General features: G+C 42.1%; 1 protein-coding gene across 6 annotated transcripts in view; it reads right to left on the bottom strand.

The window, feature by feature from the left end:
- Positions 1 to 27,468, bottom strand: part of RCBTB1 (RCC1 and BTB domain containing protein 1) — a 54,454-nt gene that overhangs the window by 9,740 nt on the left and 17,246 nt on the right. For 3 of the 6 annotated variants that reach the window (XM_030922190.1, XM_030922192.1, XM_030922193.1), the window contains 10 exons: positions 25,955 to 26,124; positions 25,420 to 25,570; positions 20,245 to 20,411; positions 16,230 to 16,388; positions 12,883 to 12,990; positions 12,345 to 12,487; positions 10,536 to 10,726; positions 5,499 to 5,625; positions 1,775 to 1,926; positions 946 to 1,076 (listed from right to left, as the gene is read on the bottom strand). In XM_030922190.1, coding sequence (XP_030778050.1) covers positions 946 to 1,076; positions 1,775 to 1,926; positions 5,499 to 5,625; positions 10,536 to 10,726; positions 12,345 to 12,487; positions 12,883 to 12,990; positions 16,230 to 16,388; positions 20,245 to 20,411; positions 25,420 to 25,570; positions 25,955 to 26,080 — 1,455 coding nt within the window. In that variant the 5' untranslated portion in view covers positions 26,081 to 26,124. The remainder of the gene's footprint in view (positions 1 to 945; positions 1,077 to 1,774; positions 1,927 to 5,498; positions 5,626 to 10,535; positions 10,727 to 12,344; positions 12,488 to 12,882; positions 12,991 to 16,229; positions 16,389 to 20,244; positions 20,412 to 25,419; positions 25,571 to 25,954; positions 26,125 to 27,468) is intronic. The other 3 variants (XM_010363831.2, XM_010363832.2, XM_030922191.1) reach the window with 1 other exon arrangement.

The following is a 27,468-nucleotide window of genomic DNA, read 5'->3' as shown; positions in this document are numbered from 1 at the left end:
TCGCACGTGTTTGATAAACTCCTTGATACCAGATAATCTGTTTTGTCCAATGACAACAAAATATCTGCAAGGATAGGCTAACTGTATCATTCTACATGCATACCTTAGCTAGACATTTTGAAACCCCAAGGCTATCGCTCTCTACCTTTTATTCTCTCTGAATCTGTGAAACCAACCATACCTGCCTTTAGCTCACAGATCATCCTCAATGCTTCCTTTAAGGTATTATCTTCATTCAGTTCAACAAACATTTATCATCAGGTGCCTAATATGTGCGAGGCACTACAGGGTATGCAGATGAATGAAAGACAGTTCCTACTCACGAGGAGCTTACAGTCTGATGCTTTGGTTCTTCAAAAAAATGCACACAAATTTTCAGGCTCCCAAAAGCCCATTAATTCACAGACTCAAGAGATCTGTGAATCCCAGATTAAGAACTCAACTCAGTGCAAAAACAAAAGGAGTCCACAGCAAGTTCTTAACAGGTAAATAACCGTGAGCTATAATTAGACACTGATAGAATTGCAGAGCGTACAGAGATACAAATCATACGCATCCCCAGCTTATGACAGGGCAGAGGTGGGAAGACAGCAAGGTGAGTCTTGAAATAAACACATATGCTGACACTGAGAAAGACCTGAAAGTAAAATCTGCTGTTTGTTAGTCCAGTTAGTGTGGCACCTTATGTTCCAACCTGCAGGACAGCTGCTAGGACCTTGGTTCGTTTCCTGTCTTACTTAGAAACGGAAGTAGAGGAACAATGACTTTTGAAACAATGAACAGCGAATTAAGAAGCAAGGGCAGATTTCAGTTTTCAATGGGTTCACTGATGCCCTAAACAGAAGTGAAGTGACTCATCGTTTTCCATGTCTCACGAGAGAAGAGGGGGAGATGAGCATGAAGGATGTTAAGGGTGGTTTGGTTTCTGTTTGTTGTTTATGTTACCTCTGCATCGTATCTGACTGCAGCAGAGAATAGCGAAAAGGCATTCTCCACAGTAATTCCTCTCTTGATAATGTGCTGACAAAGTTTTTTCAGTCTGTTTTCACAGTAAGATGTCGCCAAATCCAGAAGACCTAAAAGTAATAAGATATGTGAAAGGCTTAATCAAATGTATAATTGTTTTCCATACACAGAGATTTTGTTTTGGTGAACAGAGGTGTATAAGTAAATTAGAAGTTTCTTAGTGGACAAGAGTCTGAATTTGAGTAAATAAATTCTCTTTTTTACTGTCTGCCTCCTCTACTTCCACACCTCTCCTATATTTACTTTATACAATTTCTTCAATAGTACAAGAAAGGGCAAAAAATGCAATTTCAGTCCTCATTTTGTTTCTAAAATGCTAAATGCATTAGCAACTTATACTTCACTATTAGAAAATTAAAATAAGCCCATAGCTTAATACCTAGGTGATGGGTTGATAGGTGCAGCAAACCACCATGGCACCCGTTTACCTATGTAACAAGCCTACACATCCTGCACATGTACCCCAGAACTTAAAATAAAAATAAATTAACAACAAAAAAAAAAAGAAAAAAGAAAAAAAAAGTCCTTCAGTGACATTAGAACAAAAAAGCCTATGGTCATAAACTAAGTCCAAAACTATTAACCATAATAACTACATAATACTATTTTTAAAGACATCTACTTCAAATCCTTTTTAAGCACCAAATTAAAGTCAATACACCTGAAGCTTTTTACATTTCAGGACTAAGAACATGAGGGGATATATTCTCAACCATGTGGCTTGTCCATCCCAATGCTGCCATGGTACCTATAGCATCTTCCGGCGGCAGGTCCACTGTGTCTGTGTAGAGGTACTGGAGAAAGGCACGATACACTGGGTAGGAAAACTGATCGATTTCTATCACTTCCTTCATGTCTTCATTCCAATATGACTGGAACATGGATCGAAAATGCTCACACCTAAAACAGAAAAGCAAAAGTTTTATTTGTTCAGCAGCAATTTTAAAAAAAGAAGAAGAAATTACCTAATTAAATTGACAAAATCAGATAAACAGATTAGAAGTATCCTTGGGCCAGGCGTGGTAGCTCACACCTGTAATCCCAGTACTTTGGGAGGCCAAGCAGGTGGATCACCTGAGGTCGGGAGTTCGAGACCAGTCTGACCAACATGAAGAAACCATGTCTCTACTAAAAATACAAAATTAGCCGGGTGTGGTGGTGCATGCCTATCATCCCAGCTACTCGAGAGGCTGAGGCAGGAAAATCGCTTGAACCCAGGAGGTGGAGGTTGTGGTGGAGCCGAGATCACCCCACTACACTCCAGCCTGGCAACAAGGGCAAAAAACTACGTCTCAAAAAAAATAAATAAATAAAGTATTCTTAACTACTATATCTGGGCCTGCACACACCAGGCTCAGAGACCTTTAGTTAGCACCCAAAAAACATTCCACATGCAAGTGGTTTTTGTACCTGCCTTTTACATACTCTCACTTTCATTTTTCATATCTCCTATTAAATACTAATAGGTACGCACAGAGCCTGGAAGCACCCAGCACTTCCACTACTGTTTCCATTTGACGGGCCCCAAGATTTTTTTGCTCCTTTGTTATTTTTAAAATGATGTACAGAAATGCATTTTAAACAATAAAGTGAAAGAAATTCACAAACAAGAGTTCAAAACTTTTGACTATATATTAACATTAAAATGATTCATTTGTTTTTTGTTTTATGTAGTAAGTATATTCTTAAAACTGTTTTATATGTTAACTGGATTACATCAAGCTGATTATTGCCTCATTATCTGACAATTTTTCTTCTTTTCTGACTCATCGTCAAAACAGCCATCACTCCTATTTTGTTTTTTTGGATTGTCTGCTCCCCTTCCTCTCTTCCCAGGCCTGCTACAAGCTTATTTATAAAACACATTCACGGCCGGGCGTGGTGGCTCAAGCCTGTAATCCCAGCACTTTGGGAGGCCGAGACGGGCGGATCAGGAGGTCAGGAGATCGAGACCATCCTGGCTGACCTGGTGAAACCCCGTCTCTACTAAAAAATAAAAAAAAAATTAGCCAGGCGAGGTGGCGGTTGCCTGTAGTCCCAGCTACTCGGGAGGCTGAGGCAGGAGAATGGCGTAAACCCGGGAGGCGGAGCTTACAGTAAGCTGAGATCCGGCCACTGCACTCCAGCCTGGGTGACAGAGCGAGACTCCGTCTCAAAAAATAAATAAATAAATAAATAAATAAATAAATAAATAAATAAATAAAACACATTCACTAGGATAGTCAGATTAGTTCAAGAAAACCTGAGCAGCTCCTACACTGTATTTACATGTACAAAGCCACCTGCATGAGAAACTGATTTCTAAATATTGGATTTCTTACATATAACATAGTTGTATCTTTCTAAAAATCATATTTTTAAATTCTTTTAAAGTGAGATATGGCACAAAGAGAAAAAGTATTTTCAAAATCCACTCAGAGGCGAGGTGCAGTGGCTCAAGCCTGTAATTCCAGCACTTTGGGAGGCCAAGGCAGGTCAGATTCAATCACCTGAGGTCAGGAGTTCAAGACCAGTCTGGCCAACACGGTGAAACTTCGTCTCTACTAAAAATACAAAAATTAGCCGGGCGTGGTAGTGCATGATTGTAATCCCAGCTACTTGGGAGGCTGAGGCTGGAAGATCGCTTGAACATAGGAGGTGGAGGTTGCAGTGAGCTGGTATCGCACCACTGCACTCTAGCCTGGGTGACAGAATGAGACTGTCTCAAAAAAAAAAAAAAAATCCATTCAGAATACTAAAAAAAAGCTTCACTTACATAAAAAATTACTCTACCTCAGAAGTAAAAAAGAAATAGTTGTCTAAGAAACAATCATGGATTTCATGGTCAGAAAACTGTACATGAAAAGAATAGGCTGGCTGACCACAGGTGCACAGACAGAAACAGTTCCAGTTCATCTTTTCAATTCATACTGTGGTTCAGATATTTACTCCCTTAGGTAAGGAATGACATAGGGCTTTTCTGTTCCTTTCTTTTTTTTTTTTTTTGAGACGGAGTCTCGTTTTGTCGTCCAGGCTGAAGTGCAGTGGCTGGATCTCAGCTCACTGCAAGCTCTGTCCCCCAGGTTCACGCCATTCTCCTGCCTCAGCCTCCCGAGTAGCTGGGACTACAGGCGCCCGCCACCTCGCCTGGCTAATTTTTTGTATGTTTTAGTAGAGACGGGGTTTCACCGTGTTAGCCAGGATGGTCTCGATCTCCTGACCTTGTGATCTGCCCGTCTCGGCCTCCCAAAGTGCTGGGATCACAGGTTTGAGCCACCGTGCCCAGCCTTCTGTTCCTTTCAAATGTATTTCTTTGCCAATAGGTTTTTAACTAAATTTCCAAAAAGACTTGTAAATGGCCACTTTAATGGTCTTATCTTATGTGCCTTTTTCTGCAATGGCAACCTTTGTGGCAAACAGTTACTAATAAATGCATAGTTCCCTCACATTTATACAAGGAACTATATCTAAAAAAACTTTTTTTTTCAGTTTTGAGATAACATCTAGCTCTGTCACCCAGGATGATCACAGCTCACCACAGCCATGATCTACTGGGCTCAATCCTTCCACCTAAGCCTCCGGAGTAGCTGGAACTACAGGAACGCACCACCACACCTGGCTAATTTTTTCTATTTTTTGTACAGACAGTGTCTCACTATATTGCCTAGGCTGGTCTCAGACTCCTGGGATCAAGTGATACTCCCTCTTTGGCCTCCCAAAGTCCTAGGATTACAGGCATGAGACACCACGCCCAGCCTAGAACTTTCTTTAATTGGTAACTGGATGTCCCTTAGAAACAGAAGCAAAGCATTCCTGACTATGAGAGTTTTCTGCTTAATCTTTAATTAAAAGAGGGCATATACACTTTTCAATAACAACCTTTCGTATTTTAACCACGTAAACCAATTTCCTGATGGAAATGAGTATTCACAAGATTCTTAATTTAAAAAACAATGTAAGCTGGGTGCAGTGACTCACATCTGTAATGCCAGCACTTTGGGAGGTTGAGGCGAGCAGATCACCTGAGATCGGGAGTTCGAGACCAGCCTGACTAACATGGAGAAACCCCGTCTCTACTATAAATACAAAATTAGCCGGGTGTGGTGGCACATGCCTGTAAACCCAGCTACTCAGGAGGCTGAGGCAGGAGAATCACTTAAACCCGGGAGGTGGAGGTTGCGGTGAGCTGAGATCACGCCATTACACTCGAGCCTGAGCAACAAGAGTGAAACTACGTCTCAAACAAACAAACAAACAAATATACAGACAAATACTTAAACTCCTACAGTACACTTTTTCTAAAACGCTCCATGAGTGTACACAAAAAACTCTTTGACATGAAATGGACTGAAGCTATCTGCGAAAATATTAAGTAGTGACATTTCTCTCTACTACCAAGGCTAATTTTTATCAGTACCCATTTCGTGGAATAACAATTAAATAGAAATGGCAAAAATAAAGTTATTGATGTCTCTGAGCTCATGCAAAAATACCTGATTTTCAAAACAGCTTTATGGACATGAATATATTTTCCATCAATTCGAAACTTCAGATCAGCAGTTTCTGGACTATCAAATTCTTTCTTCAATGACTCTGCAACTGTTAAAAAGTCTTCATGCTCTGAAGGCAACAAACATATATTAATACGGAAAGTTCAAGGAACAGATTGAAGATTTGAAAGACTTCAAAAAGATCATCATGACTGTGGTGGATAATTCCACTTGTTTTTTTTTTTCAAGAGTTCATACCTTATTTGACAAATCAATTCTACGGTATTAAAGGAAGTATCCAGACGGGTGTGGTGGCTAACGCCTGTAATCCCAGCACTTTGGGAGGCCAAGGCAGGCAGATCACGAGGTCAAGAGATCGAGACCATTCTGGCCAACATGGTGAAACCCCATCTCTACTAAAAGTACAAAAACTAGCTGGGCGTGGTGGCGCTTGCTTGTAGTCCCAGCTACTCGGGAGGCTGAGGCAGGAGAATTGCTTGAACCCAGGAGGCAGAGGTTGCAGTGAGCCAAGATCGCACCACTGTACTCTAGTCTGGCAACAGAGTGAGACTCTGTCTCAAAAAAAAAAAAAAAGTATCCTGCATCTATAAATTACCAAAGAAAACCACCAAAAGATAGTATTTAGAAAGGCCAAATACCATCTTATATGCTTAGTTATACATTAGAAATATATATTTTTTAAAGAAAAAAATGATAGGTACTTCATGATAATATGATAAACCCCTCTCAAAACGAGTGGTTCTCTTCTAAGACTAAGAATTTATCAGTTTTCCTTGACTAAAACACTAAGAATATCTTTTTTCTGCTTTGGGGTAGTTTCAAGGGGTCAGCATATCCAACTCAAGGAGGTGCAAGAAACAAACTTACCACTTAAATGGTAATGCTAAGCAGTCACGTTCTCAAGCAGAGAAACTCTTTCCTAAGTACCTGGAATCTAAACATCTCTGTTAACCCTAAAAATCACTATATGCATAATCCTTACTCACTATCTGAACACAGAGCAAATTCACTTAGAAACAATGCTTACACGAAGGGAACAGTTTTATCAAAACACACGATCACCTTACCTGATAAGAATTGCTGTTATGGTTATATGTAAGTAGAACTGTATTATTCCAAGGAGAAGTAAAGGCACTTGTACAAATTCCTGCAATGCTTTCTTGTGTTTTATATGAAAGAAAAGAAGTAGAAAAAGGCTAATGGGGAAACTTTTTTAAATTCCAGAGATCCTCACGAGGCATCGAATCAAGCTGCTATGGATACACGAAGCAGCTTTCAACTGCCCACAGCTGAGTTAAAAATCAGTGTCTTAATCAAAGACCTCAGCTTCCAAGGCTGGATGAACCTGTGTCCCTTGGTAGCCTGTTGTTACCAGAGCAACTCCTGGAGGAGGGACAACAGCTAAAACCTAGGCTGAAACTTAACAAATGAGCTTATCTGCAAGCTTTATCATCAGAATCTCCCAAGGAATTACCTTTCACCTACGCCCTGACCTTAACTGACAGCCCTCCCTCCACCCCCATGCAAAGCAGAGCTCTCCTGGCTATGGAGGAAAGGTGGAAAACCTCTCAAAAGTCAGGCTCTCCCTGACCTTGTAACCTAGATCACTGGTGGGCAAAAGAATACAAATGACTAAGATGGGCCAAGAGTCAAGGAGTCTAGATTGCTACCCTACCCATCCAAAAAAAACACACTTCTCATCAGTGCTTCAACTTCTGCATCCAGTCTTAGGCTGAAATGACCTTTTCTCCTCTTTGCTCCTGGCAACAAGTATAGTATGTCCTTTCAGAGAAGAAATCCTCCTCAGAGGGGTGAATTCACCATGTGACTTTCTTTCTAACACTCAGCTGAGATCACAAAGTGAGAGGGAAAAACACTTTTGACTTTTAGTGGGTGGAAGGGAAAGAAGTTATCTAGGACAGTGGTCCCCAACCTTTTTGGTACCAGGGACCAGTTTTGTGGAAGACAATTTTTCCACGGACCAGGGCGGGGAGGGGGATAGTTTCAGGATGATTCAAGCACATTATGTTTATTGTGCACTTAATTTTTATTATTGTTACACTGTAATATGTAATGAAATAATTACACAACTCACCATAATGCAGAATCAGTGGGAGTCCTGAGCTTGTTTTCCTACAACTGAACAGCCCCATCTGGGGGTGATGGGAGACAGTGACAGATCATCTAGGCATTAGATTCTCATAAGGAGCTCGCAACCTGTATCCCTTGCATGTGCAGTTCACAAAAGGGCTCACGCTTCTGTGAGAATCTAATGCTGCTGCTGATCTGATGGGAGGTGGAGCTCAGGCGGTAATGTGAGTGATGGGGAGCAGCTTTAAATACAGATGCAGCTTTGCTCACTGCCACTAATGTCCTGCTGTGCAACCCAGTTAATAACAGGCCACGGACCAGTACAGGCATACGGCCCGGGGTTTGGGGACCCCCGATCTAGGAGGATATATTCAGTGACCATATTTTTCCCAAACTTAACATTTAAATTGTTAGGACATTTGTTCTGAAAACAATGCCTATGCCATTGTAAGACATAAGAACTGGGGTAAGCCTTTTATAACAAGTCCAGGTTAAGTAGTACATATAAATCTGAAGATGTGTACAGAAGTGCTTTAGCTGGGTGTGCTATACACGTGCGATTCTAGCCAAATAGTCCCATTCAGCGAACCAATTATTTTCCAATCACAATCCTCACTGCAAAAAAAAAAAAAAAAAAAAAAAAAAAAAAAAAAAAACTCTATTATCCCTAAAGAACATGGCAAAATGAAGTGAAAGGGAGTGTTCGACTGATTTCACTTTAAGGCAAGCTTAACTCTTCCTAAGCATCCTTTTGGCCCCATGCCCATGACTGGCCATCTAATGATGGGACAACTCCACCTGTCTGACACACCTAAGCACGACATGTTTTAGAAAACTAACCTTCAGTATCAATTGCTGAGCAACCCAAACACCTTAACTGCCAAGAACTACATTAATTTTCAAGCACAGAGCATCATGACCCACTTATTCCCTCTGCTTATAAATAAAAGAACAACTTAAAAGAAATATGCTAGCCAAAAGGCAAAAACAAACAAGAAATAAAAGAAAAAGATTAAAAGTCATCTTGTAAATGGCTACTCAGCTTTAAGACATCCTAGCTTTTTCAGTCAATAGTGGACTCTTAAAGAAGACCATATGCAGTAAAGGTACAGATTATGTAACCAAAGATCACTCCAAGATCTACTACCCTTTATAATACCTCTGTTTTGATGCCCTTCTGAAACAAAAGAATTTGAAATCAGTTGAAAGACAAAGATAGAAAGAAGGTGGGGTTAATGTGTCACCTTAAAAATCAGAAGTTGTTCGCTTTTTTTATTGAGACAGGGTCTTGCTCTGTCACCTAGGCTGGAGTACAGTGGTACGATCACAGCTCACTGCAGCCTTGACCTCCCAGGCTCAAGCAATTCTCCACCTCAGTCTCCTGAGTAGCTGGCACTACAGGCACACACCACTACTCCTGGTTATTTTTTGCAGAGATGGGGTTTCACCATGTTGCCCAGGCAGGTCTAAAACTCCTGGGCTCAAGCAATCCACCCGCCTTGGCCTCCCAAAGTGCTGAGATCACAGGTGTGAGCCACCACACCCAGCCGGTTCTTCACTTTTTTGAAAGTTCATTTTTGGACCGGGCATGGTGGCTTATGCCTGTAATCCCAGCACTTTGGGAGGTTGAGGTGGGCGGATCACAAGGTCAGGAGTTCCAGACCAGCCTGATTAACATGGTGAAACCCTGTCTCTACCAAAAATATAAACAAATTAGCCGGGCATGGTGGCACACTCCTGTAATCCCAGCTACTCAGGAGGCTGAGACAGGAGAACTGCTTGAACCTGGGATGCAGAGGTTATAGTAAGCCGAGATCGCGCCATTGCACTCCAGCCTGGGCAACAGAGTGAGACTCTGTCTCAAAAAAAAAAAAGAAAAAAAAGAAAGTTCATTTTTGATTGGTATTATATCAAGTTCTGTAACAAATCTAGTATAACAGAAGTGCTTAAGAACAGGTTACCTAAATACTTACACATGAACATTCATAACAGCACTACCCATGAGAGTCAAAGGTGGGAACAACCCACATGTCCATCAACAGTTAAATGACAAACAAAATATGGTGTGTATATATATAATGGAATATTATTCAGTCATAAAAGGGAATGAAATATGGAGACATATTACAACATCAATGGGCCTCAAAAACATTAAGTAAAAGAAGCCAGACACATGGGTCACACATTGTATGCTTCCACTCATATGAACTATCCAGAGTCGGTAAACCCATAGAAACGAAAAGCAAACTAGTGGCTGCTAGGGGCTGGGGGGAAGAGGGAATGGAGTGTGACAAATTAACATATAAGGGCTTTCTTTTGGGGTGATGAAAACATTTTAGAATTTGACATAAAAGGTGGATGCAGGCCAGGTGCAGTGGCAGGTAGATCACCTGAGGTCAGGAGTTTGAGAACAATCTGGCTAACATGGTGAAACCCCACCCCTACTAAAAATACAAAATTTAGCTGGGTGTGGTGGCAGGTGCCTGTAGTCTTAGCTACTTGGGAGGCTGAGGCAGAAGAATCACTTGAACTCGGGAGGTGGAGGTTGCAGTGATCTGAGACTGCGCCACTGCACTCCAGCCTGGGCAACAGAACGAGACTCTGCCTCAAAAAAAAAAAAAGGTGGATGTACAACATTATGAATGTCTAAATGCAACTAAACTGTACCCTTCACAATGGTTAATTGCATGTTATGCAAATTTGATATCAATTGAAATAAAAGCACTTATGAGAGAAAATTTAAAGTTCACAGTAATACTTTATAATATATGAATACATTTGATTATGCATATCTAATTTGAGGGAAGCTATGAAAGCTAATAGAGAATAAAACATTCTAAGAGATCCCAAAACCAGCAAAGACATGGGAAAACTGGTCACTTGGTAGTACCATTCTTCCTGGGTGGAGGTGGCCTTGCACTTTCTTACCCACAGACAGGAGGCGCCACGAGACGGCGGGAGTGGCAAAGCAGGCAAACACGTCATCGGTGCAGGAGAAGTGGGTGAGGTGCGGGAGGATCACGGACTGACCCCGGCACTGGCCCCACATGTACACGTGCCCACCCTGCGTCTTGGCTGCAGACGTGTGGGCAGAGTGACAGGCTGCAATCTCTACCACCCTGAAAAGTTTTAAGAAAAATGCATGTCACTTCATGAACACAGAAGCCCACAGCAGACCACACAAGGCAATTTAAAAGTTCATGCTTACAATACCTCAGAAAACAACAGTCCAGGTTCCAGATACACTAGCTGCCAAGTCACACAAACAAAAGCAACAGATCAGGGCAAGAACACTGTTCTCCTTTCCCAAATGGCCACTTCTCATCCTCAGCTCACTGTGAGTTAGGATAGATCACACAGACTGCTGAGGAAAACTTGGAAAACAGACTAGCAAATCCAAGCAAACGAGGAAAGTGGACACTGACAAAATGCCCTAACAAATGTGATGGCTTAAATGCCATTTTTTTTTTTTTTTTTGAGACAGGATCTCACTCTGTCACCCAGGCTGGAGTGCAGTGGCATGACCATGGCTCACTGCAGCCTTGACCTCCCAGGCTCAAGCAATCCTCCCACCTCAGCCTCCCAGACCACAGCTGCACCACCACACCCGACTAATTTTTGTATTTTTTATAGAGACAGGGTCTCGCTATGTTGCCAAGGCTGGTCACCAACTCCTGGGCTCAAGTGATCCTCTGCCTACGCCTCCCAAAGTGCTGGGATTACAGGTGTGTGCCATCGTGTCTGGCCCATTTCTTTATAAATGTAACTTTTTCTCTTATCTCCTACCAGAGCTCAGAACACTCATTGGGCTGATAAGCATTGGCTGAGGGGTCACGGACTCTGAACGTTCCAATCCAAAGGAAAACAAGCCAAACTTACTATATTTCTTAGTAGTATGTTTCTTGGGTTAGGTCCCCTAATCAGAAGTCAGCACTCCAGGACATAGAAGGTAAGACCTTACAATTAGGCTGAACAACATCAAGCATCTATTCCAGTAACACATATTACATCAAAGCAATATTTAAACAGATAATGTCCTTTCAAGAGCAGATTTATTTAAAAGTTGTTTTACTTGGCTCAAAGTAAAAGTTTATATTATACCGTAAACATCAACATGGCCATAGACCCTACTTGTCTTCCATACTAAAAGGGCAACAGCAAGACTGCAGTAATTATACCAAGATGCATTCACACCTATCAATCACAGGTGGTTATTTCAGAGAGCTACATAAGAATCATACCAACCTCATGTTCATTCTGGCTGCTACTCAAAACACTTTTGCATAGGCCAGGCACAGTGGGGCTCAGGCCTATAATCCCAGCACTTTGGGAGGCCGAGGTGGGTAGATCACTTGAGGCCAGGAATTCAAGAGCAGCCTGGCCAATATGGCGAAACCCTATCTCTACTAAAAAATACAAAAATTAGCTGGGCATGGTGGTACACACCTGTAATCCCAGCTACTCAGGAGGCTGAGGCAAGAGAATCACTTGAACCCAGGAGGTGGAAGTTGCAGTGAGCCGAGATCGTGCCACTGCACTCCAGCCTGGGTGACAGAGACCCAAAAAGGGAAGGGAAGGGGGAAAGGGGAATGGGGAAAGGGGAAGTTTACCTCTTTCGTCCAAAATGAGAATGTTAATGAACAGAAGAATCACAAAGCCAAACACCACAGCTCTGCCACACACAGCCCCAAGGCCACATCGCACACACAGTCCCAAGACATGGCACAGCCAAGTTACCTTTCTTTCTCCACCATGATGTGTGCTGGGCTTAGCAGGTTATTTTTATTGCCAGTTCCCAGCTGCCCATATGTGTTAGCTCCCCAGGCATAGAGCAAGCCCTCATCTGTTAGTGCTAGAGTATGTGCGTAGCCGCAGACAATCTGCAAGTAAATTGAAATGGTTACCATTAGCAGGAAAACAGGAAGGGCAGGGAGAACATCTACTTAAAGGCTACAGCCAGCTTCTGCAGAATGCCCATTCATCATCAGGGATGGACTGACATTTGCTGGAACATTAAAAAAGCATTAGAAAAGCCTAAACCTTAGGCTACTGAATTTTTCCATTGTTTCTTGTAACTTGTTGAGGCTGTTTTACCAACACCATAGTCTTGCTTCTCCTCGTGGGAAGTTAGGGAAGATATAATATTAAAGGTGGAAGATGAAGGCACAGAGTATTGCCAGAAAAGACTGACTAAAGAGTAAACCTCCAATATTTCTCCAAGTTAGAGCAGGGAAGGTAGCCAGGAAGCCACTAACTGAGAAGGCACCGCACGTACCTGGTTCACACACACGCTGTGCAAAGCGGCCACTCTCACAGGGGTCAGCTGGTTGCCATTGTTTCCCAAGCCCAGCTGACCGTTGCCATTGTAACCCCAGCCATATACCTTAGAGAGGACAGAAGGGAGAGAATGAGTTTTTTAAACTGCTGGTAAGAAGGAAGAGACAAAAAACCAGTCCATCTAAACAAATCAGATACTTCCAACACCTATATTCTACTCTATGCTCCTGCAACTGATCTCCAAACAGAAGCTGTTTTGGAGAAGGGGATGACAGAATTGGGCTCAGTTTCTACTCCATGACTTACTAGTTACATAGTCCGGGGCAAGTCACTCTTTCCTGTTTAATACATGAGGAAGTTGAGCCTCACTAACAATTATTAAACACCTACTGTATGTCAGAACACTCTGAAAGGTACTAGTTTTTGGTCGCAGTTTAACAGGCGAAATAGATGTGCAAATTTTTTGCTGATGAGTAGCAATAGATATAATCTATTTGCTACAATAGGTATAATCAAGGCACTTCAGAACAGCAAGGAAGAAGGCTTTAGCCCCAGGAAGAAAGATTAAGGAAGACTTTTCAAAAAGTGGAGATTGGAGCAGAGCTGAAGGATGAAGGAGAGCAAAAACATTCCAAGCAGAAGGCATTGACTGTGTTAGAAGCTAGTTTAGAAGGTAAGTAGGTGAGCCTGGCTGGACACATCTGTGCTAGTAGTAGTAGAAAGACTAGAAGAAGGCCGGGTGCAGTGGCTCACGCCTGCAATCCCAGCACTTTGGGAGGTCAAGGTGGACAGATCACAAGGTCAGGAGATCAAAACCATCCTGGCCAACATGGTGAAACCCCGTCTCTAGTAAAAATACAAAAATTAGCTGGGCATGGTGGCATGTGCCTGTAAACCCAGCTACTCGGGAGGCTGAGGCAGGAGAATCACTTAAACCTGGGAGGCAGAAGTTACAGTGAGCCAAGATCGTGCCACTGTATTCCAGCCTTCCAGCCTGGCAACAACAACAACAAAAAAAGACAGGAAGGAAAGGCAAGAGCTCAGAGGGAAAGTGACAAAAAACATACCAGGGAAAGTACATCTATAAATTTCTCATTGAAATATTAATTTAATTTGCATTTTTGAAAGATAATGAGGGCCACAGTATGAAAGATGATAGAGCGTATAAGGCTAGAGGCAGGAAGCACCTTTAGGAGGTCATTTCTTCTCTCGTTAGCAAATAGGTGAGCTCTGATGAGGCGCTAAACTAAGGAGTGACAGCAGGATCAAGAGAGGGAAAGAGGAAAGAGGATTAAAAACAGAGGACTTCCCAGAACGCAACGGTCCCTTGGATACAGAGTGAGAGGAGGCCTATCTGCTGAAAGTAACAGAGCTAGGCATAGGTTTGACAGGAGTGTTAAAGGTTCCAAACAGCCATAGGAAAAACTACTGACCAGGAACAAACAAAGGCCTTGCTCAAATTACAAACCCAAGATTTGTGGTGGCATCGAGACCCACAGCAATGCAGGGTGGCAGACATAGACTGGGGCTTTTCAGGGTAACATGATGGAGGGGAAAGGGGGAATGGACTTTAGGGGCCTGGGGAGAGATGGTTAAAGGCACTTTCACCCTGTGCCAGAAGTGTAACAGACATGAACTTTCTGGAGAGAAATTTGGCAATGGCTATCAATATTTTAAATGGCATACTTCTTGACCCAGAAATTCTTTGGGAATTTATTCTATAGAAATACTTGTATAAGTGTACAAAGATACACACACAGAGAGTAACACAGAAAATCACCACAACTCTGTCTATAACAGCAAAAAATTAGAAAACTGGTATGTTCATCAGTAGAGCTCTGGATATGGGTCATTCATGGAAGCCAATCTCAGCAGCCATAATGATGGAAAGCCGCATAAATAGTCTGACCATAGACATAGTTAAACAAAGGATGCTACACAGGGGAGCAGGAAGCAGGCTGAAGAATAGCAGAGAAAAGCCGTGGTAGGTATAATCATCCCACTTTTTTAAAACAAGAGAATTATACTCACCTACATATAACTGTTTAAGGGAAAAATCCAAAAAGATAAGTATGAAACTATTGACAAGATTGGGAAAAGGTATTCACCTTTTATTTTATCTGTTTCACTTCTCTTCCTTTACTTTGTTAACACAGCCATATAATAATAACCTAAAAATTAAACTTATTTTTAAAAATAAGAGAATACTGGAATGGAGGATATTCAATGGCCATCCCAAGGAATTCTGAAGTCATCTTCATGATACTGAGATTGAGTTTTAAAAAAATAAGTTAACATAAGTTAAGGTCTATGCATAAATTCTAAAGCACCCTAGCACAGGGGTCCCTAATCCCCAGGCCATGAGCCGCAGACCGGTACCAGTCCGTGCCCTGTTAGGAACTGGGCCACACAGCAGGTGGTGAATGGTGAGCAAGAGAGTATTACTGCCTGAGCTCCACCTCCTGTCAGATCAACGGCGGCATTAGATTCTCATAGCAGCATGAACCCCACTGTAAACTGCACAACAAGGCATCTAGGCTGCGCGCTCCATATGAGAATCTAACTAATGCTTGATGACCTGAGGTGGAACAGTTTCATCCCAAAACCGTGCCCCAACACCGCCATCCGTGGAAAAATTGTCTTCCATGAAACCAGTCCCTGGTGCCAAAAAGGCTGGGGACCACTGCCCTAGCACACCAATGCATGATGCCAAAACATGTGTGTCCAGGGTCATATCTTTGTATAATTTCCATGCACTAAAATATGTATAGGTAGTAAATGGTCTGTTTAGGTGGAAGTTGCAACCAGAGATCAATTTCATAGAAATAACCATCAGCTCAAAAGTGACCACAGTAGGGGTAACTAAATGGAGACTTGTTAAAAGTAGCTAACAACAGTCAGGACCCCACAAAAAATCTGCTTTTGCAAGTTGCTTCCTCCTGTGAACATTCAAGATACAGGTAGGTACTTCCACAAGGACTTCATCAGCTAATTTTAAAATGTACAGTTGATTTTTTTTCATTGGAAGACAAAGGTAGGATTAAATTCTTTAATCTATTACATTAAATATCACCAACAAATACCTATAGGCATTAGGCTCTTTGGATCTTGCAAAAAATACAATTTAGACAGACAGAATCTTTACTTTCAGGTAAATCTTGGAATTTAGAAAAGTCATACTGAGCAGCAACCTCTAGCTCCTCAGTCAGTAATCAGTTAACTTTCAGTGGAGCTACCAAAACAAAGCACTCTTCATTCTTCGATCTGATACAGTCACCTTGTGAAGAAACTCACATGTAATTGAAAAACGAGGTAGAAAGGGAAACGGGAGTGGAGACACCTCACCTCACCATTGTCCAGAACAGCCATGGATGAAGTCTGACCACAGGCAATGCCAACTACCCTCTTAATATGTAAACAGTTTGTAACTTTTCGAGGAGTTGGTTGATTTGCTGTAGAACCTGATCCCACTTGGCCACAGTTGTTATAACCCCAAGCAAATACCTACAAGAGAAAGGAAAAGGAAAGAATAGTCAGGGTGAAAATTCCACCCCAACACAAATAATCATAAAAATTAAAATCAACCTACTTAATGAGTACTTAAGATGTGCTTAATGGTTGTATATGCTTTACACATATTAAACTATTTAACCTGCCTAGTAATCCTGCAAAGTGACCCTAGAGTAGGTAGTACCCACTTTATATATCTCCATTTTATACATGGAAACTGAAACACAAGAGTGGTAAAGTGACTTGCTTGCGGTACCAAAGCTGGTAAGCAGCGCTAAGAGAATTTAACCCCAAGCAGTCCAGCTATGCTCTTAACTACCATGCTATATTCCCTCTATAATTTGTGTGTGTGTGTATATACACACATACACATACACACATACTCATGTGGCATCAATAGGAAATGCGGTATATGCCACATAAGTATCAGTGATGTAAAAATTTTGCTCAACTCTTTGGGCACAAATATTCATTGTTTTCCATGGAAGCCATTATTTTTGTTTTGTTTTGTTTTGTTTGAGAGGGAGTCTCGCTCTGTCGCCCAGACTGGAGTGAAGTGGAGTGATCTCCGCTCACTGCAAGCTCCGCCTCCCGGGTTCATGCCATTCTCCTGCCTCAGCCTCCCGAGTAGCTGGGACCACAGGCACCCACCACCACGCCCGGCTAATTTTTTGTATTTTCAGTAGAGACGAGTTTCGCGGTGTTAACCAGGATGGTCTCGATCTTCTGACCTCGTGATCCGCCCACCTAGGCCTCCCAAAGTGCTGGGATTACAGGTGTGAGCCACCACGCCCGGCCCCATGGAAACCATTCTAAACAAGACTATAAACAGAGAGATGAATTAGGGAGGGAGGTTTTGGCAGTAGAGAAAATAATTTCCTCCAACATTAGGAAAATGTCTAAGACCCCACTCCCCACCCTGCTTCACATGGCTGCAGGAGGTGGTCCACATATATACTGAGTGTGGCTTCCACGATTCTTTCTTGTCTGATGCTGGCCAAGGCAACATCAGGAGATCCCTCTGGTGAATATGTGTTACGGGTTCATCTCACAGGTACAAAACAAATAACCTGCAACACCTCCTCAAAGTATATTCACATAAATATCTACTTTAATTATGCAAATATTAATATTCAGTATAACTATTCAAAGTACCATATGCTTAAGATTAAAATAAAGCAGGAATCCAGCCTGCATAAATGAACAAGTTTGAGCTAATTTCAGCAATCATTCTTCTGGCACTTCTCAAATAAAGCATGTTCCCTTGCAGTGCTGCTGCCTCTTGTTTAATTAGGGCTGTAGTTCTACTAACCAAGAAATGGACTAGGAAACAGTGGCTCTAGGGCATGAGGCCTGTGTGCTATGCCTGGCTCCAGCACATCCCAGTCATGAAATCTTGGTCTCTCTGAGCTTTTGGGTTTGTTCACCTACAACTTGTCCTACTTAATAAAATCTCTGTAAATATCACTGAGGAACTTCAAAGAGAGGAACAGTATGATCTAACTTGTGTTTTAGAAACCAATGGGGACAGCAAAGCAAGACTGGACAAGTGGATCAACTTAAAAGTTACGGAATAGAAGGGTCTATGGCAGTAGTCTAGGCAGGAAATGACAAGACTTGACCAAAAGCAATGGAAATGGAGAGGAACAAAATGGCATAAAAGATTAGGAGACAGAATCAATAGGATGAATGACCTTTAAGATAAGCACGAACTTGGGGGCTAAACAAGTGTTACAGTACCTACTACAAGGATGGTAAAGTTATTTTTTCCAAACTCATTACATACACTGAAAAATAAAATAGACCTTAAGGATGGGGTCACTAAAAAAAAAAAGTACAGAACACTGTCACACATCTGAGCTACAGTCTCAGCAAAGAGCATGGGACTCAGCTGCCTTAAGAATGAACTCTAGGTTGGGTGCAGTAGCTCACACCTATAATCCCAGCATTTTGGGAGGCCAAGACAGGAGGATCACTTGAGCCCAAGAGTTCAAGACCAGCCTGGGCAACATGGCCAGATTCTTGTCTCTACAAAAAAAAAAAAATTTTAAAGAATGAATTCTACTGCCATCAAAAGTGTAATCCTGATCACACAATACACGTTATGCTAGAGAGAGAGCGCATTCCCACAAGGTTTTTAGCTATATGTGTAAGGCTACAATATTCACACCACATCAAGTACAAATATGGTCATTAAAATCAGAGGACTTTCACAATAGCCAAAAGTGGAAACAACCCAAACATCCATGAACAGATGAACAGAAAAACAAAATGTGGTTTACAGCAGGTCCTTGAAAAACATCATTTCATTCAACATCATTTTGCTATAACACCAATGAGAAAAAATGTCAATTCCCGGCCAGGGCCACTGTCTGTGGAATCTGCATGTCCCATGTCTGTGTGAGTTTTCTCTGGGTACTCTGATTTCCTCCCAAACCCCAAAGCTGTGCAAACTAGGTTGTGTCTAAGCTGGGTACATGTCTCAATGGTTCCAGTGAGAGTGAGTGTGGGGGTATACATGAGTGCACCCTGTGTCCTGTTCAGGGCTACTTCCCACCTCGTGTCCTGCGCTGCCAGAAGAGGCTATGGCCACCTGCAACCCTGAACTGGAACAAATGGGTTGGAAAATGAATGAATGAATACAAATTATTAGAAAATAAAAATTCACAAAGTAGGCTGGTCATGGTGGCTCATGCCTGTATTCCCAGCACTTTGGGAGGCCAAGGCGGGAGGATCACCTAAGGTCAGGAGTTCGAGACCAGGCTGGCCAACATGGTGAAACCCCATCTCTACTAAAAATACAAAAAAATTAGCCAGGTGCCTGTAATCCCAGCTACTCGGAAGGCTGAGGCAGAAGAATCACTTGTACCCAGGAGGCGGAGGTTGCAGTGAGCCGAGATTGTACCACTGCACTCCAGCCTGGGCAAGAAGGGCAAAACTCTGAGTCAAAAAAAAAGAATTCACAAAGTAGACAATAACCATACAAATGCACTGAAATAAACAACGCAGTCAAAAACCCTCAGTGAGCTGCCACATTTGTGATTGTTTGCTTTTGAACTCTGTGGTGGTAGGAGGTGCTCCTTATAATTTCTGCTTTGCAAACATTTATTCCTTGACTTAACCCACCACCACTATGATCACTCCCACTCAGTGATTCACCAGAAATTGGGTAAATAATTCTCTTACTTGCTTTTATTAATCTTTGTTAAATATATGTATAGTTTGCATTTATTTCAATGTTTAATGTAAGAGGTGGTTTGGGTCTTCAGAAGTTTGGTGATGTCTTTGTGACCAGAAACATACCATAGGAACTTAACTCTTGTTTTTATCAATTAGCCAATGGTAAAGCTGGTTTCATTACATGTCTTTTTGCTTAAAGTTGTAGTTTCCAAGAATCTATCAATGACATTATGTGGGCACTTACTATAGGTATCCAATGGAATATTATTCAGCCCTGAAAAGGAATGAAGAGAATCCTATCATATGGTACAAAGTGGATGAACCTTGAGGATATTATGCTAAGTGAGATAAACCAGTCACAAAAGGACAAACACTGTATAATTCCACTTACATGAGGTACCTAGAGTAATCAAACTCAAAGAGACAGAGTAGAAAGTTGTTGCCACAGGCTAGGGGAGGACATAATGGGAGTGAACGTTTACCAGGTACAGCGCTGCAGTTTTGCAGGATGAAACAGTTCTGTGGGCGTATGGTGGTGACGGTTGTACGACAAGGTGAATGTACTTAACACCACTGAACTATACACTTAAAACTGGTGAAGCTGGTAAATTTTATGTTATGTGTATTTTACTACCATTAAAAAAAAAAAGAATAAAAGCAGCATACGTACCTCTCCATCAGCTGCCAGAGCCATTGAATGATGTGAGCCACAAGCCACTTCCACCACTTGCTTGATCAAGAGATTGGTACAGACCTGGATGGGAGCAATGCCTTGGTTGGTCGTCCCGTTCCCGAGCTGGCTATATCCATTGTGGCCCCATGCATAAACCACTCCATCTGTACACACAAAGCACACAAAGAATCAGCTCCAAAAAGAAATAGTAACCCTGTACTTTCCTTCCCAGAACTTCATACAGCTCATTCTCCAGCCTTCATTTCTCTCCCATTGCCCCCTCCTCTCTATTAAGTAACCACGGACGGAGTAAGGGAGAGAGAGATAGGTGACAGAACGGGATAGACAGATGCAAAATCTTTAAAGAAAAAAACTTGGTAATAACATAGAAAGAAGATCAGCTTTGTGGTCAAAAATCAAAGTTTACGTATACAAAAATTAGGCTTTCTAAAAACTTTGATTCATCTCAATAGCTTCTGTGACAGACACCAAGCAAAAGGCAGATGATAAGAAAGCTCAATGTTAATGTTTACCATTGCTTAACCAAATACCAAGTCACGGGGAACCCACAGAGGGTGTGTGGCTACTCGCTCACCAAGTACAGGGGAAAGAGACAGACTGTTTACAAGGGAAACAAAAGTCCCAGAGCTTCTTTCAAGCAGACTATTTTATTTTAGTGGCATGAAATCTGGCTGTTTTTTTTTTTTTTTTTTACATAAAGCAACTGTTTTTTATGCTCATTTATTCTGTGTCAGGAATTTGGACAGGGGACAATGAAGATGGCTTGTCTTTGCTTCACAGTGTGTGTGATCTCAGGAAGATTCAAAGGCTGGGGATGCCTTGAGGGCTGGGGACTAGGAACACCTGGAGGCATCGTCACTCACACTGCTGTGACTGTCTCTGGAAAGCATAATCAGCTTATTCTAAAGGATTCAACTCAGGAATAGCCAAATGCAGGAGACGCACAGGGCAAGGTATGTGGGGCTGAGGGGTGCATGGAGCGCCCATGCCCTCCCTGGCATGCCACCCCCTCCCGGCACCTTGATGTGCTCACCAACCCGGAAGCTCCTCTGTCTAAAATTTTTTTATAATGACTTTATCTTTTCTGAGATTCTGACGAAGACAACTTTTCTTGTGTTATCTCTTGAAGTACCATCGTTTCAGGCATTTCTTTGCACAGCACCCCCGAGTGCCAAGGGCAGGTCTCCCAGACTTAACGCATTCTCCTCTCATCTTTCCCATGGTAATAAAACATCCCGACCTATAAAGGACAATCTGCCCGACAACAACACTCAAGGGCGACAGCAGAAATCCAAGTATTACAGTTAGTCACTGCTGGTCACTCACAGCAGTCCCCAGGCAACCAGGGGAAAGAGACTTCTACTTATCTACTCTAGAACGAAGACAGCCCACCCAAACTCAGAGTCCTCTTTCAGGTGACATGTGGCTCACAAGAGGCGTTCCCTCCTACAGAAATTACGACAGAAACCATAAACGGGAAATTTCATCCTGAGAAAGACGAGGCTTAAGACTGAAAGAAAGAGTACAAAACACAAAAACTATGATCCATTAGATTGTGTTAAAGTTACAGCAGGTGAAAGAAATGTCCAAACTAATGAGTGTTTTAATTCCTGAAAACAGAAAAATAGACTTAAATAGAGAAATACATACCTTGTTCTTGGAGGAAAAATTCAATATCATAAAGATTCTAGTTTTTCCTACATAAACTTATAAAGTTTAAATAGCAATAAAAGCTTAAAATTACTTTCTGGAGGTAGACAAATTGATTAGAAAGTTTAATGGGAAGAATAAGCAAACAAGAATAAATAGGAAAACCCTACAAAAAAAGCAAGAAGGTAGCCAATTCTACCGTTATTAAAACCTATAACATGTTTCTATGAGCCTGGGCGAGCCTGTAATCCCAGCACTTTGGGAGGCTGAGGCAGGTGTATTGCTTGAGGTCAGGAGTTCAAGACCAGACTGGCCAACATAGAGAAACCCCCATCTCTACTAAAAAAAAAAATACAAAAATCAGCCAGGCATGGTGGCGTGCACCTGTAATCCCAGCTACTCAAGAGGCTGAGGCACAAGAATTGTTTGAAACCAGGAGGTGGAGGCTGCAGTGAGCTAAGATTGCGCCTTGCACTCCAGCCTGGGAAAAAAGAACAAGACTCTATCTCAAAAAACAAAACAAACCAAAAAAGGTTAATTTAAAAATAACCTGTAATTCTAAATAATCTCAAAGAGAAGATGATGAATCCATGAAACAATAGCAACAAGTTCGAAATCAAGAAAGAACACTTGGAAATAAAACAATGAAAATGTTAAAAATTTGACATAAGAGTTGTAAGATAAAGTTGAAGAAGTTTCCCAGAACACAGATGGGAGAGAACATTTTTTAAAAATGAGGAAGATCAGGCCAGACATGGTGGTTCACACCTGTAATCCTGGCACTTTTGGAAGCTGAGGTGGGAGGATTGCTTGAGCCCAGGTTACAGGTGTGAGCCACCTGCTCATGCAGTGAGGCTACAGTGAGCCAAGATTGCACCACCGCACTCTAGCCTGGACAGAGAGACCCTGCCTCAAAAACAAAAAAAAGTAGGAAGATCACTCCAGAATCTCTAACTTCTTTCTAAGAAAAATTCCATAAAGGAGAATACAAAGAAGAAAATTTTTCTTTTTTTGAGATGGGGGTCTCACTCTGTCCCTCACTCTGTCACAAAGGCTGGAGTGCAGTGGCACAATCACAGCTCACTGCAACCTCAAACTCCTGGGCTCAGCCTTCTGAGTAGCTTGGACTACAGGTGTGTGCCACCATCCCCAGCTTTTTTTTTTTTTTTTTTTTTTTTTTTTTAAGAAACATGGCCTCGCTATGTTGACCAGGCTTGTCTTCAACTCCTGGCCTGGAGCAAACGTCCTGCCTCGGCTTCCCAAAGGGCTGGGATTATAGGCACGAGCCACTACACACAGCCAACAAGGGCAATTATTCATGAAATATTACAAGAAAAATTTCTAGAAATAAAGAAATTTCCAGAAATGACCAATACATTAAAAATTATACCAGAGTACAGAATCATGATTATGTCACAATACTTAAAAAAAAAAAAAAAACCTTAAAGCTTCCAAAGATGAAAAAACAGTCACATACAAAATAGCAAAAGTTGCCGAGTATAGTGGCTCACACCTGTAATCCCAACACTTTGGGAGGCCGAGCCACAAGGATCACTTGAGCTCAGGAGTTTAAGACCAGCCTAGGCAACACAGTGAGACCTCGTCTCCACAAAAAAATTAAAAAATGAGGTGGGAGGATTGCTTGAGCCCAGGAGGTCGAGGTTGCAACGAGCCATAATCACTCCACTGCACTCCTGCCTGGGTGACAGAGAGAGACCCTGCCTCAAAAAAAAAAAAAAAAAAAAAAATGCCGACTCGGTGGCTCATGCCTGTAATCTCAGCACTTTGGGAGGTCGAGGTGGGTGGATCACCTGAGGCTGGGAGTTCGAGACCAGCCTGGTCAACATGGAGAAACCTCGTGTCTACTAAAAATACAAAAAACAGCCAGGTGTGGTGGCACATGCCTCTAATTGTACTCGGGAGGCTGAGGCATAAGAATTGCTTGAACCCAGGAGGCCGATATTGCAGTGAGCCAAGATCGTGCCACTGCACTCCAGCCTGGGTGATAGAGCAAGACTCTGTCTCAAAAGAAAAAAAAGGAAAGAAAGAACCAGTGTGATGCCAGAAGGCATGATTACGCAAGGCAAAAGTGAGATAATCACCTCATTATGCTCAACTCCAGTTATATTCATATCACATGATGATGCTCAGATTTGGATTTCACAGCTCTCTTGAGAAAGACACAGAGAACTTGAAGTGGATTCAGTTAGGAGTTACAGGCACTCAAAAGGCTAGATACTAAAACCTGTGACAGCATCCTAGGGAGCTGGGATTGATTTCTCAGTCTAGACAAAGAAAGGCAGAGACGCAAATCGTCTCCCAAATGCTACCCTAGACAATTATCCAACAAAAAGCTGAGGACCTCAGAGAAAGAGAGCAAGAGTTAACGTGTCTGAAGTATAAAAGGAAGCATTTACGTTATAGATAACGAACTTTCAGAGAGTGCTGGGTGCCCACAGTACAGATCAATCACACACACATACAAAATGTCTGCTCTCCCTTAGTGATCTTGAAGAGGCAGAAAAAAAAGGACAAGAACCTATCAACCCGCATCCCCAGTTCTTTCAACACGGCAACCACATGAACGCCAGAGAACAGACGAAGATTTCCCGATTCAAGATGCAAGAACTACACAAAGAAAGGAAAGCCACGTAGCATCTGTGTTTAGAAAAATGTACCGGCTGGGTGCAGTGGCTCATGCCTGTAATCCCAGCACTTTGGGAAGCCAAGGTGGGCGGACCACGAGGTCAGGAGTTCGAGACCAGCCTGGCCAATATGATTAAATCCCGTCTCTACTAAAAGTACAAAAATTAGCTGGGGCATGGTGGCGTGCGTCTGTAGTCTCAGCTACTCGGGAGGCTGAGGCAGAAGAATCGCTTGAACCCGGGAGGTGGAGGTTGCAATGGGCTGAGATCATGCCACTGCACTCCAGCCTGGAGACAGAGAGAGACTCCTTCAGAAAAAAAGAAAAAAGAAAAGAAGAGAAAGAGAAGAAAAGAAAGAAGAAGGAAGGAAGGAAGGAAGGAAGGAAGGAAGGAAGGAAGGAAGGAAGGAAGGAGGAGGGAGGGAGGGAGGGAGGGAGGGAGGGAGGGAGGGAGGAGGGAGGGAGGGAGGGAACGAAGGAAGGGAAGGAAAGGAGGGAGGGAGGGAGGGAAAAGAAAAGAGAGAAAGAGAGAGAAACAAAGAACCAAAGGAACCCTGAAAGTTGCCTTGCAACCACAAATCCACTCAAAAATTAGGCTGGAAGGACCGTTCATTTGCCAAATCTAATCTTCCACAGCTTTATGGAAGTAGTCGAAAACCTCAGAAGTTTGCCTAATTTGCAAGACATCCTATAGCTGTTCCAGAGTTAGCCTGAAGTGTTTAACTTTTACCTGCTTTATGTACTTCCCCTCAGAAATTAAGAAGTAAACAATCCAAAATTAGTTATCTGGTATAATCCTATAGAATTAACTGGTCAATTTCTTACAAACTGAAAAGTTAGATGGGTTCCCTCCTTACCTTCGGTGCTGAGAAGAACATGTGGTCCACTGCCGTAACTGAGGCTTTTAATCTTCTTTCCAGATAAGCCTTCTAGCTTTTTGGGTACAAGTGTACTCTGGTTATCTCCAGTTCCTAGACAGTTACTATAGTTCAGTCCAAATACAAAGACCTAGAAAACAGACAGTTTTTTTCTGAGTCTTTTGGCCAAAAGCTGTGTTAAAAGCTTCCTTCTCTCCTCTGAAAATAAGACATTTCAACTAGAGAGCTCAGGAGGTGAAAAGAGACAGATACGGTTGTTAAGAAAAATTCAACCTCTGCAGACATTGCTTACGTTTCAGCATGTTTGTCTGTATTATGAAACTCAGAGTGCTGTGGAGTAGAGGGGTACTAAATCAAGAAACTGAAAAAAGAGAAACTATCGAAGTCATAGTCTTCCTGAACTTCAGGATCTCTTTATTTATACCCTGACTTTTCTCCGTCTTTGAACTGCACACTTTGAAGACCAATCCCCAAATAAGCCCTAAAATGAAAGTAGGTTTTAAGAGACTCTTACCTCATCATCGTCAGTAACATACAGTGCTTCACTGGCTGAGGTGCCGAAGACACATGCCTTCCGAATAGACGCGATCTCTTGAGGGGACAGCAGAGTGAAGATGGGCCACTTTCCGACATCCACCATGACTCTGGCTTCAAGCAATTCCTATAAATAAGCCGACATCTCTGCTGGAACAGAAAGGATTCCAGAAAAAAATTAAACAGCCACTGAGCTAACTTTAAAAAAAAAAAAGACCTGTTAATAAATGCTAACAAAAGCTGATTCTAGAATAAATGAACCACCTTTGGTTACATGGATCACTCACTTTCCCCCAGCCACGTGTGCAATCCTTCCTCCACCTTCAAACCTTTCCTACAACAAGAGAATAACACGCGGGAACTAGCTGTTTGTCTTGCCCACTTCCTAGTCAGTGCTTATCTGTTCCACATGTGCTTCTAACTCATCCTCTTCTTAGACCTCGAAAAACAGCGAAAGCGGCAGGTGAAGACCAAGTTCTGGCTCCAGCACCCTCAGCAGCACACACAGAGGGCGCCTGCGGCTGGAGCATGCTTAGCCAAAGCCTTGTCCCCATCTGCCAGAGATACTCTTCCCACGAGCAACAACTTGGATGACAAGGATCAGCTTCAGCTCCGGGTATCATACCACAAATTCAATGAGGATTAAACGCCGTCAAATCAGGCTATTCACTGTCACTGCACAGACTACTGGAATAACATTTGAATGTCCTGACAAATGTGTGTGCAGGCGGAGGGGGAGGTATTGGTGAGGACAAGTAAAAGATTTCAGCGGGGAGTAATACATGAACATGGGGAAAAAAAACACTTTTGTTTCAAATGGACAAAAGGGAATAAGAAAATAAGTCTCCCTACCATCCCTCACTGACCCTGTCCTCAAAAGCCACCACTGTTCCCAGTGATCTCTAATTCCTTCTGGAGATAGTGTATACTCATGGAAGCACTACACGTATGCATGGGTGTATGTGTATCTTTAAAAACAAAAGCACAAATGGAAGTTTTTTTCCCTATTTAACAGTGCACTGGGGAAATCATTCTATATTAGCACACACAGACCTGCTGCATTTCTTTTCAATGGTACTATAGCATTCCATTACATCGATTTAGCAATTTACCTTGTTTTCTACTGAGAGACATTTAAGTCAATACGTCTTTTGCTAGAACAATACTGCAATTGTTGCCTGCATATTATTGTATTGACATGTCTTGTTTTATACAGAAATTTCTAAAATAAATTCCTAAAAATGAAAATTGCTAGGTCAAAGTTTAATAGCTATTTTACTGTTACTAGCTACTAATATTTCAAATAATCTTCTAATGAAGCAGTGGCCATATATAAAATCACCATAGATGTAAGATGGCGTCTATTTACACACACCCTTCCCACACAGCATACTCTCATGGTATCTGGTATCTGTTTTGTTTAAACTGACATTTGCCTGCGATGAGTGGAGTTGGATGTCACTTAAAAAAATAATCAGGCTGGGCGGGGTGGCT

The sequence above is a fragment of the Rhinopithecus roxellana genome, chromosome 18, assembly GCF_007565055.1.
Source record: "Rhinopithecus roxellana isolate Shanxi Qingling chromosome 18, ASM756505v1, whole genome shotgun sequence".
In the NCBI taxonomy this organism is placed as follows: domain Eukaryota; kingdom Metazoa; phylum Chordata; class Mammalia; order Primates; family Cercopithecidae; genus Rhinopithecus; species Rhinopithecus roxellana.
This window is presented reverse-complemented; position numbering and strand designations above follow the sequence as displayed.